The 12,444-nt window shown below is 43.3% G+C and overlaps 1 protein-coding gene across 2 annotated transcripts in view; it reads right to left on the minus strand.

The window, feature by feature from the left end:
* Positions 1-3,385: 3,385 nt before the first annotated feature.
* The window catches only part of TEX2 (testis expressed 2), a 150,322-nt gene continuing 141,263 nt past the window's right edge, over positions 3,386-12,444 (minus strand). For both annotated transcript variants that reach the window (XM_048488706.1, XM_048488705.1), the window contains exons 11-12: positions 6,830-6,950; positions 3,386-4,256 (exon numbers count right to left, since the gene is read on the minus strand). In XM_048488706.1, coding sequence (XP_048344663.1) covers positions 4,134-4,256; positions 6,830-6,950 — 244 coding nt within the window. In that variant the 3' untranslated portion in view covers positions 3,386-4,133. The remainder of the gene's footprint in view (positions 4,257-6,829; positions 6,951-12,444) is intronic.

The raw sequence follows: 12,444 nt of genomic DNA on the forward strand, positions 1-12,444 counted from the left end.
GCCGATGACGCAGTCTTGCTATCAAGAACAAGGTTAGGTCTCAAAAACTCCCTGATCAAATGCGAAGAGTATTGTTGAAACAATAGGTTGGTTATTAACCCTGTGAAATCTAAAGTAGTGGTCTTTTCTAACATCTTTAGACCCATGAGATGGTCCATCCAAGGGGTTGACATAGAGCAAGTCAAATTGTTCAAATACCTTGAGATAACATTTCATCATAAGTTAAGCTGGACCACTCATAGGGATAACACTATTAAAGGTTGCAAGAATCCGTCTGCTGCAGTTCTGAAATTTTTTAACATCCATGGTGGGAGGTTTATTCCAGCAGCACTGAAGGTGTTTAATGCCAAGGTGGTCTAGTACCTATTGTATGGTATCCCTGTCTGGATTCAAGCTTGGCACAAGAACCTGGAGTGCATCCAATCAAACTTCCTATATAAGATATTTGGCACCCCACATTGTGTCCCTTGTGGTGTGCTTTGTTTGGAATTAGGGCAACATCTATTAGAAACTAGGGCATGGGCTGTACCATTTAAGTTTTGGCTGTGTCTGTGCTTCTGCACAGATCCAAAAAACTTATCTTTGCTAGAAATGAGGGAGCTTCAGCTTTCGAAGTGGTGGCTTCATATTGAAAAAAAAGTCTTCTCCTTAGGTTTCTCATGGGAGTCTCTTCATATGCTTACCGCCACGGAAATTTACCATCATCTAAAGACCAGACTGTATGACCAGGAATACCAATCTCTCCTGAGTGCTGCGCAAAGCTCTTGTTCCCCTCTATACTTTGGGATCACACCCCAGAAATCTAGCCCTGCTGTATATTTAGAACAGCTTGTCAACTATAAGTGCAGATGGGTCATGACCAGAGCAAGGTGCAACTCATTCCCCTCTGTCTATCTTCAAGGTTGTTTCCTTAACATCCCACGAAGTGAGCGTTGTTGTGGGTACTGTCCCAACACTATGGACTCAATTCCTCATATCCTGCTTTACTATTCGAGGTATAATGATATTAGAACCGACCTGGGAGCTTTACTACCTCTAGAATTTATGTTTTTCTCAGGCAAACTAAAAATGTCTCAGCTACTGAACAGCCCTCATGTAGAAATTTCTGAAGCAGTTGACACATTTTTAATCCGTGTTCTACATGATGTGTAACAATGATCCTGTTATTGTACTTGGAATGTATGGTACTTCTGGTTTTATGCCTAATAAAGGTTTTTGGATTGGATTGGCACATGGATAAAGATAATTTAATCCGACAGGGTGAACCCCATTTAATTCATATTCTGCCTTTCCCCCCATTATGGTAACATATCTTCATCTGCTGATTAATCCCACCCAGAGGAGAGCTTTGGCTACTGCAAGATGTAATGTGTTGCCATCAGTTCTTCTGGAGGGAAGATTTAAGAATATAGAACATTCTAAAAGGGTTTGTGATCTGGTTACGGTTGAAACACTTGACCACTCTCTGTATGCCCTAAATATGATCAGATACACATGAAATACATGAATTCCATTTTCTTGCAATGTTCTCAGTGGCAAGAGTGTTACAAGATACCCAACCTCCTGAACAGCTCTGATGTGCTCTTTTGTGAGACTGTTGCAAATTTTATACTGGGAATCAGTAATTTTAACTGTTTTTAATCTTGTTTTACTTTGAAATTTTGTCCTGTTTTGTATGCCAGTAAAAGCTTGTTGAGTTGGCCACTATATAAGACAGGATACTGGACTAGATGTATTGGTCTGATTCACCAGGGCTCTTCTGTCACCTATAACAAGCTTTCATGGCAGAATGGGGATCTGAACTTGTGTCTTCCAGATCCTTACCAACACTAAGCACTATACCACCACACAGGCTCCTGAGATTTCTGACCCAGGACTGATACAGGTGATTATGGCAGCCTTACACTCTACAGCCAGTGCAAGCGCTTCCACACAGCTTTTCTGAATGCTCCCCCGCCCCCACAACCAATTCTGAAATAACACCCAAGCGACAGGTCTTTGACATGGGAGAAATTTATTTCCGAAAAACAAAGCAAGCCCATTGTAAGAACCCACATAATCTATGAAGTGTAATGAAAGTAACTTGTGTCAAATCTGAATCTCTACGTATTTGTGCATCTAGTCTTTAGACTTGGATTGTTATTGCACATGGGGGGGGGGGAGAAAGGAGCTGTGAACGACACATGCATACTTGAAGACAAGAGGCAAGTCATGTTTCCATCGTGAGTACACAAACAAATGGCCAGAGAAACCTAGGTAACAAAAAAATGGGGGTTCAAATCATATGAGTACTTAAAACATTAAATGCTAATTTCTTCAGGCAAGGTGATTTTTAAATTTAAAAAAAACACACCTTTCGTTCAGAACTCCTTCATATAGAGATGGCAAATCATGTAAAGTTTTACACAGAGTTAACTGAACACAAAGTACAAAACAGGGTTTTTTAAAACCACTTAAAGCATAGTACACAATTTAAAGGTGGCTTCCAGAGCTCGGCTCCTGTGTAAACGAAATTAACATTCTCTTGACAGAAGTTGGCAATATCATCAGGGAAAAAAGAACCCCTCATTGGCGTGGACCACTATGTAGTGTTCAGAACAGTTACCGATTTTAATAATGCACGTGTGTAGCCTTGAATGTTGATACGAGGAAAACAACTGAGGCAGTTTGTCTGAAGCCCGTGGTGGCGAACCTTTGGCACTCCAGATGTTATGGACTACAATTCCCATCAGCCCCTGCCAGCATGGCCAATTGGCCATGCTGGCAGGGGCTGATGCAAACGTCCACACCGGAAGCAGCGCCACCCATCAGCCCCTGCCAGCATGGCCAATTGGCCATGCTGGCAGGGGCTGATGGGAATTGTAGTCCATAACATCTGGAGTGCCAAAGGTTCGCCACCACTGTCTGAAGCTGTTGGTCACTGGTGGTAGTTGCTTGTGGAGTCAGGTGTGGCTCCTTTCAGTCTTCCCAATTTTCATACACCAAGCCGGCCTGAAAGTGCCCTCGATAATAGCTAATAAGGCTTTCCTGATGGAGAAAGTTACAAGTAGGATTTGCAACTCTTTTTTTTAAGTCGCAAGGATGTGCAGATCTGCAAGAGTGTCTGAAAACCAGAGCGGTGAGAAAACTCGCAAACAACAGAAACATACCAGTTTAGTCCATCCGGTTGAACACCTCCATACAGGTTGGCTGTGATCATTTTTGTCACATATGCACACACAAAACACTTCCCTGTGTGTCTAGCATTCCTTAAATCATCAGCCACTTCGATTGTGCCTCACCTTTTCCTTTTCCTTTTGTTAGCTTTTTAAAAAAAGGCTTACAATGGTTTGGTCTCGTAGCTTAAACCAAATGCTCCTTTCGCTTAAAACGAAAGCACGAGATCCCACACTAGCCAATTCGGCACGTCTGCATGTCTTATATGGCTACTCGTTTCCAAAAGGATTGCAATTTTTGCATGAAAAAATAAGTTACTACGTATAACCCACACAAAGTGATTCACAATATTACCTATACACCCAATTTACATTCTTAACTCCCCCAAAAAAGACATTTTCAAAGTTTGCTTGACACAAGCCATCGCCCGCAGAAGTGAAAGAACGTTCTAGTTCAGTTTACACCTCCAACTGCCTGAGAAAGAGAAAACGAACACGCACAAGAAAGGAACAAAACAAACCCCAGTCTTCCAGTTACAGATTGGTTCCTTATGGAGGTATAGATTTTAATGGGCTGCAAGAGATTCAAACCTATCAACGCGCCATGTGCATTACCAGGACTGCGTGCCCACACACTGAACTCGGTTTGTGCCGTAAAACTCCTGACCGATAGAAATTTGTGGTTTTTTTTCCTTTTAGTAATTTGCTGCAGAAAAGTGCACGTTAGCTGCTAGGCTAAAACCTCAACGGCAGCTGCTGCAAAGAGATACAAACAACATTAAGGATAGAAGGGAAAGCTTGCATAACTTAAGTCGGTAGGAGCAGTGCCTGGAAAACTGGGCAACCGATGGAATAAAAGCATCCATCTTCAGTAAGGGAAAAAAACACAGTGTGGCACTAGGACAGAAACTTCGTTTACTTTTGTTTGAAAAAAGGAAAGAAAACCTTGTTAATACTGTAAACGACAGATGTCACATTTCATGGTTGATCAGCAGCCTCCAGGATGGGATCTTTCAGAGAGCAAACTGACGAACGAGGATCCATGGCCGAGTGCATTAGAGGAATATAAATGTCGTCCATGTTTGGCATGACAAAGATTTTCTGCAAAGTAAACACGCTGATTAGAACACAGCTCAGATTTATATTGTATTGTATTATTTGATTTATATACCGCCCTCCCCCGAAGGGCGCAGGGCGGTGAACAACAACAGCATACTAGCAAACCTCAGTAATCATAACATTAAGCAACAAAACATCAATAAACAGAGGATCAATAAACACAACATTATAAACAGAGCATTATAAACAACATGAACATCAATAATGAGAACATCATAAGCTATAAGGCGACAATAATCATAGCAGCATATATGTCCATTTATTATCTTCTGTAAAGAACAAATTGTCTATTTTGGCTGTTTCAAACACATTTCTCCGTTTGGTGACCTGCAAGCTATTATTGTTTGCTGCAGATGAGCTAGCAAATTGTTATTTTCAAGGCTGTGGTAAAGGGTCCACAAATACCCTACCCCATCAGAGCAGAAAGATGGGGTATACATTAGGCTACAGAATGGGAAAGTCACCATCTATGCTTGTTATCCAGATGCACCACATATCTAACACCTGGGCCCAACCACTGAATGGGAAGATGCCAGGAAGACATTTAGTCGATACCTGTCAATCTACAGTTGTAGGGCTTATTGCAGCCAATGAAGTGAATCCAGCACAAAATCTCCACTTGCACTTAAACTCTTTGGCTCCTTCTGCACATGCAGAATAATGCATTTTCAATCCACTTTGCAGCTAGATTTTACGAAATAGCAAAATCCACTTACAAACAACTGAGAAAGTGCATTATTCTTGCACAAGCGGAACAAGACAAAGGCCGACATAGCTGCTACTAAACAACCTTCTCATATCCTCCCTTAAGATCTTGTGCAACCCTCTTGTTAGTACTAGGACATTGGGAGACAAGGACCACAAGTTACGCAAGATTTTGAGAAACAGAAATGTGGGAAGTTGGTTTAAGTTTCCTATTGTGCATCACTGGATCCTATCAAGTGACCATAAAAATGTCCATTAAGAAATGCAGAGCTGTACCCGTCAAGGGTTTTTACGCTCCAGAACAATTTCAGAGTAGGAATGACCATCACAATGCTACATCTATATAATTATATCTATGTAATTTCTATATGACAACAATTTCTCTATACTACAATACAATATATTGTTGTAACAATGTATTTCAACATTTTCTCTCTATACTACAATATTGAACATCAACATTAAAGTTAATAAAACTGTTTTTATCAATGAGGTGCTGTGTGGTTTCCGGGCTGTATGGCCGTGTTCTAGCAGCGTTCTCTCATACAGGAGAGAATGCTGCTAGAACATGGCCATACAGCCCGGAAACCACACAGCACCTCAGTGATTCCAGCCGTGAAAGCCTTCGACAATACATTGTTTTTATCAAGGTTATAAATTTGTTTAAAATGCTTATTTTATAAATCTATTATATCATACGCTATATATAATAATTATATTTCGTATTTTATGTTGCAAAACGGCCTGTGCCTTAATAAAACAAAGTCTGGGTCCTCCTGTCTTTTAACTGAAGGAGCTTAGCCATCTCAGAAATGTTCCAACTTCTTGCCAGCCCATCTTTTTGCCAGCCCATCCTACACACTTTTTGAAAACACTTTGCAGCAGAGTGGCCACACCTAGTTGCTACCGCTTCAGATCCTGGGGAAACCAGCTAGTTTCTAATCAGGATTCTCTGAGAAGAGAAAGGCACACAGAAAAGCTTGACCACAAGCTGGATCTGCTCGTATTAAGGTTAATGTTTTGTTTCAAGTGAAGTCTGAATGCAGCCTTAGATTCACACAGGAGAAAAGAGCTGGGTTTGACAGCACTGTATCAAAAGTCTGCAATATTATTTGTATTTAGTTTTAAGTATTTATTTATATCCCACTTTTCTCCCCAATGGGGATCCAAAGTGGCTTAGAATATTATTCTCCCCTCTCTAATTTGCTCACAAGAAACCTGTGAGGTAAGCTAAACTGAGAGGAAGTGATTGGCCAAGGTCATTTAGTGAATTTCCACGATGGAGCAAGGATTCAAAGATGGGTCTCCCAGGACCTCAGTCCAACACTTTGTCCATTGCACCATGTCAGCTGTCAAATTACTCCCTAAAGAATCCATGTAAGCATAGTAGACAACAATCCTGTTGTATTTCTGGAGAGATCTACTAGCACTTCAGACTTCTTGCTATTAATGCTGGCTACAATATAACTTAATTTAAAGCAATGACTCTCAGTTGCGCAGTGGCATATTTGCCTAGGGACGAGGGGTATCTTTTTTTCCCGGGCACCACTAATTAGACTAGGAAGACGGCAAGGAGCCCCGCCTTGCCCCCAGGTGTAGGGGGGCGGCACCCGTAGACAATTTGTCTCTGGGCATCACCCCCCCCCCCCCCCCCGATACGCCTCTGCAGTTGGGACAAGGAAAAAACGGAGGCAGTGGAAGAGAGTGAGCTGGGAACCTTGGGATGAAATTTGGATTTGCCTCTGCCTGATGCATTCAAATGGCCATGAAACACTACTTGTTCCTCAACGCTGAAACAACAACAAAACACATCCTCGTCAAAATGAAAAAAGGTCTTTGAAGATACACACCTGGAATTCTTGTTCCAATTTTCTCTCTATCCACTCTGTCACGTGAACCAACGTCACCTCTCTCTCACCAAGCTTCGGGCGAGCTTTCAGCTCCAGATAGGGTGGCCTTCGGAAACCGTACCTGAAGGTAATACAATAAAGTTTTCTTATTTACTGATCATATCTATATTCCACCTTTCTGTCACCAGGGAAGCACGCATGGGGTGGCATTCTTTATCTTCCGTCGCAGCCCTGCGAGATGCAGTAGGCCGTCCAAGGATACTGAGACCACGTGGGGCCATGAACTCAGACTTCCTTGATCCAAGTCCAACAATCCATCCGCTATATTACATCTGCAGATCTGCTGTATAACATGGTTAGCAGAAGAACCTCATGCAGGGTTAGTACAGTTCGAGCCCAGTGAAATCAAGGAGGCTCAGACTGGAACGAGATTAAGATGGGACTGCGAAATGTACACCTTCCACTGTTTTTAAAACTATTCTATTTAAATCAAGACAGTTACAAAATATTGCCTTACCAATTTTATATGACCACATTTTCCAATATAATATAAGAGACCCTTTTCCCTTGAGGGACATTTCTGCAATGTCTCATACTCTAATCCAGTGGTTCTCAACCTTCCTAATGCCGCGACCCTTTAATACAGTTCCTCATGATGACCCCCAACCCTAACATTTATCCATTTTACAGATGGAGAACACTGATGCAGGGAGTCTTAGGCGATCCCTGTGAAAGGGTTGTTCGACCCCCAAAGGGGTCTCGACCCCCAGGTTGAGAACCACTGGTCTTATCAGTAGCTTGTTAGCAGTTGTATCAAGCTGCAGGCAATAAAGCATTAGGTGCTAATAAAGGGCATGACTTAATAGAAGTTGAGTGGATCCTCGGATATTTGCATCCAGATAATTCTGCTATATTTTACTGCAAGATGGTGTGGAATTAATGCTGTTGATTGGCTGCTATACCATTAAAAAGCTATTTTAAAAAACTGAATAAAGTCAGAGGACACATTACTACTTTAGAAAATGATGGAAAATAAATGGCATATTTTTAAAAGTAACTTAATAAAGATGATTTTAGCTGGGCTCTCTTTGATGGCTTGCAGCCACGGCAAATGTTGACTACAATCAGCACTAGAAAGTATTTCTTCTTTCCAACATTCTTTCACGTTTTAGTATTTCACTTTTATTTTGCCCAACAACTCCTCTGTCTGGCCCCTTAACCAGATGAAAAAAATAAGTAAGTCTAAACCAGAAGTGGTGGTTTAGATGGAAAATAAAGTATTCATGTTATTTGACTGAGTAATGAAGAATTATGATTAGAACACTGAGCCATTTGTAAAGATAAGATGGTTTCAAGGAATAGAATAGGAGTAAAAAGTCAATCGGGTGATTGGGTAGACAGCACCTTCAGGACTTTCCAGGCCATGATCCACCACACAATATTTTTAAATACTTTAAGCTGCTTTGAGGACTCAAAAAATCCTTCTCTTCATATTCTTGGTTCTTATTTCCCCCTTTTAATGTAATCCTGTCACCATTTTTATTTTCTGAGCCACCATAAATTATTTTTTAAAATTGAAACTCGTTCAACATGCGGCAGCCAGACTACTTACAGGAACAGCTAGTTGGGACCGGATTACTCTGGTCCTATACCATCTACACTGGTTGCCCATCGAGTTCCGGGCCATCTTCAAAGTGCTGGTTTTGACCTTTAAGGCCATCAGCGGCATTGGGCCTACATATCTGAGGGATCGCATCTCCCCGTACTGCCCTACTAGGGCCCTCCGCTCTACGGAGGAGCGGTTGCTGGAAATCCCTGGTCCAAAAAACATCCGGCTGGCCTCAACAAGGGCCAGGGCTTTTACTGCCCTGGCCCCTAACTGGTGGAACAGGCTCGCTAAGGAGACCAGGGCCCTGCGGGACCTTCAGAGTTTCCGCAGGGCCTGCAAAACGGACCTGTTCCGCCAGGCTTTTTGGCCAGCCGGGATGACCATCTGACCCTCATACCATCTAGGTCTCCCGTGGACGGGAATGGGGTTGGGATAAGTCGCCATCTGCAAATTTTAAATTGTTTAAATTCTATGAATTTAATATTGTTATAGATTGTTTTTATATTTGTATTTATTTGATGTTGATGTACACCGCCCTGAGCCCTCCGGGGGAGGGCGGTTTAAAAATGGAATGAAATAAATAAATTATTTTCTGAGATAAAAGAGAATGCCACTTGTACCTCGATCACAAATATACAAATTCCAGGAACAAAGTGTCCAGTTACTGATTCAGCAGCGGTCAAGACTACTACTACTAAACCTTGCCCCAGATTGGGTTGGAGGAAGGTGTAACGGGGTCGCCTTATATTCAAGGGTGAGGGAGAGATATTATCCCACCACTAGCCCTCCAATTGTAACGGGACGGGTGGCCTGCAATCAAGGTTCCCACTAAACTGACCAGTGGGGTTTCCTTTGCCACCCTAAATATCCCAAGGCTAGTGTTCAGGGATCTTCTTTTTATTCTGCTGCCACCATTAAAGAAAAGAAACTAGGAATTCCAAAAACTGCTGCTGGCTGCCAAATATATAAAGGATCCCACCTCACATTCACTCTTTGACTGAGGGGAATAAACTTCAGAGCCCCTAAATGAAAATGGAGGGAACTCAACCTGGTTGTGATTCTAATCTCACAGACAGGCACTTCCCCACTCTTACACACACACGCGCAAACTGGCACGAGGGTAACTTGAACACAGTGATTGAAATTTATTTTTAAAACAAAAGAAAGGCTTCTTAAACTGGCTCAGAGAGGTACTAACGCTTGATGGTTTCAGAGAGGTTCTTTTCACTTAAAAATTTCAGAGCTTCAGATTTTTTTAGGTTTCAAACACACATATACAGACACACGCAGGTGTCTCTTCAGAAACGACTTTGCTTTAGTTCAACTAAACTTCTTCACAGACAGACACTAGTCCTTTCTGATCTACAACCCACTGAATACACTCACACAGCCTATGCCCAGTGAGATTCAGGCACACATAGCCTCCCTCTCTCACCCTAATCCCAATTTGGCTTCACTGCCTCTGGATCGGGCTTTTCCCAAGACCGGTGGTACACAGTGTTATGGCAGACTCTATGTCTTCACTGTCAAGCCCCTGACTGGCGCGTCACCCTGCCCCAAACTCAGGGCTTCCTCTCTCTGACAAGCCTCCTCAGCTAGCAGAGTGACTGGACTTCTGGCAGCCAACTCAGCTGAGACAGAATCCTTCAGCTTCGAATCTGACAGACCGCTCTCTGCCAAACTCTGGCTCCTTCCGATCTCTGTGTCAGAATCTCTTCAGAGAGTGTGAATCTGCTGACAGGCTCTGCTCTGTCTTTCTGGGGTTTTTTTCTAGCAGCGTTTTTAGCGCCCCCTTTCATTGGCCAGGCGTAACAGTGCCTTCCATCGACCAATCACCTTCCTTTTATTTAAATTAGGGCCTGCTGCCTACTTTTACTGCCACCCAGGCCTCTTTAAGCAGGCCTGCTTCACACCAGCCCTTCAGGGTGGGGCAAATCCATTACAGGGTGGGGCAAATCCGTTACCCCTATACAGCTGAGCACTGGGAGGCGGAATTTACCTTTGTTTGCTTGAAATGGATGGAAAGTTCATAGTTCCATGACAAGAAGGAACCTCCACCTCTCTGCCACCCACCCCAATTTCCCATCTCTTTGGTCATTTCTTATCCGGTTCTATAGTTAACTACAAGGACTAGTCTACACATTCAGAAGAACTCGATGGAAGCGAGACGGAAGAATACTCAGATGGACAGTCAATTCCATGATGTTGTGTGTGTGTGAGTGTGTGTATAAAGTGCCATCAAGTCACAGCCAACTTAAGGTGACCCCATAGGGTTTTCAAGGCAAGAGACATTCAGAGGTGGTCAGAGGCGTATCTAGGAAAAATGGATCCCAGAGACAAAATCTGAAAAAAAAACCCCGCCCCCTCCCGGTTTCCAGGTCTTCCACCCAAAGCCCAGGTCTACCACCAGGGGCCCATGCCGGCGTCCAGGTCTACTGCCTGGAGATCGCACCAGCATCCAGGTCTACTGCCTGGAGAGCACAGGTGCTCAAGTCTACTGCTTGGAGCCGACACCGGTGTCCAGGTCTACCGCCCGGAGCTGGTGCTGGCACCCAGGTCTATGTGCTCCCAGGGACATGTCCCCATAGGCAGTATGCCCCTGGAGGTGGTTTACTAGTGCCTTCCTCTGCATAGTAACCGTGGACGTCCTTGGCAGCCTTCCATCCAAACACTAACCAGGGCCTGAACCTGTTAGGCTTCCAAAATTTTTCAAAATTACCAAAATCTATTAAAACTATTGAGGGTTAGAGATGAAAAATCAGATGCTGGGCCAGACAACATCACATATCAGGAGCTGGCTCCTCGAGAGGAGATGCAAATAACAGAGCCAGGCCTTTCCCTGCCAGCAGCCGTAGGAAGCCCAAACCACAGACTTGTGCAACAAATCAAAGCTCAGAGACAAGGCTCTTTCCCAACAACAGTTTGACGGTTATTAGCTAACATAAAAAATAATCTCCCCAAGAAAATAAATATGCTTAAGAAAAGGGCTAGTCGATTACTTGACATGGTTATTTTCTATTTTCAGGGAGGGAAACTATATGTAACTGGAATGGGTGACTGTTCAACCATGTGAACCCCAAATTTTATTTATTTATTTATTTATGGGATTTTTATACTGCCCAACCCCCAAAGGGCTCTGGGCGGTGCACAACACAGATTCCATATACAGTATATACAGATAAAAACCCCATTAAATTAAATGATTTAAGTTTAAATTTAGTTTAAAACACAGCGGTAAATTCAATAAAAATATAAAATATAAAAAAATAAAAAATGGCATCAGCAATAACCCTAGTTAAACCCTCCCAAAGAGGGGGAACCAAACAAAAGTGGGTCCCCTAGATGACAGGGGGACTCCGGAACCGGGGAATAGAAGGGGGCACCTATCAGCGGCTGGGCCCTCCAAAAGCCCGGTGGAACAACTCAGTCTTACGGGCCCTGCGGAACTCACCAAGATCCCGCAGGGCCCAGACAGCTGGAGGAAGAGTGTTCCACCAGTCAGGGGCCAAGGCTGAAAAGGCCCTGGCCCGAGTGGAGGCCAGCCGCATCATTGAGGGGCCAGGAACCACCAGTAAATTGGCCTTTGCTAAATGCAGAGGCCGAGTGGGGACATATGGGGTAATGCGGTCCCGAAGATACGAGGTAATGCGGTCCCGAAGATACGAAATGAAATGGAACACAGCTTTATCACCACAATAAGAGTTAGGCCTGAGAAATGGCAGTTGGTGTGAGCTGTGAATCACACTCATTGTTCTCTCTCTCTCTCTCTCTCTCTCTCTCTCTCACACACACACACACACACACACACACTCACACACTCACTCACACACACACTCACACACACACACACACACATACACCCCTCTCTCTCTCTCTCTCTTTGCCAGACACTGGGTGAACTGCTTGTTAGCACATTAGGACCAACTACTATACTGCATCCTATACTGCATCCCAGTTATTCATATATTGATCTATTACATGTCTTTCATGCAGTAAAGATACAAAA

This window comes from Sphaerodactylus townsendi, linkage group LG03, assembly GCF_021028975.2.
Source record: "Sphaerodactylus townsendi isolate TG3544 linkage group LG03, MPM_Stown_v2.3, whole genome shotgun sequence".
Classification (NCBI taxonomy): domain Eukaryota; kingdom Metazoa; phylum Chordata; class Lepidosauria; order Squamata; family Sphaerodactylidae; genus Sphaerodactylus; species Sphaerodactylus townsendi.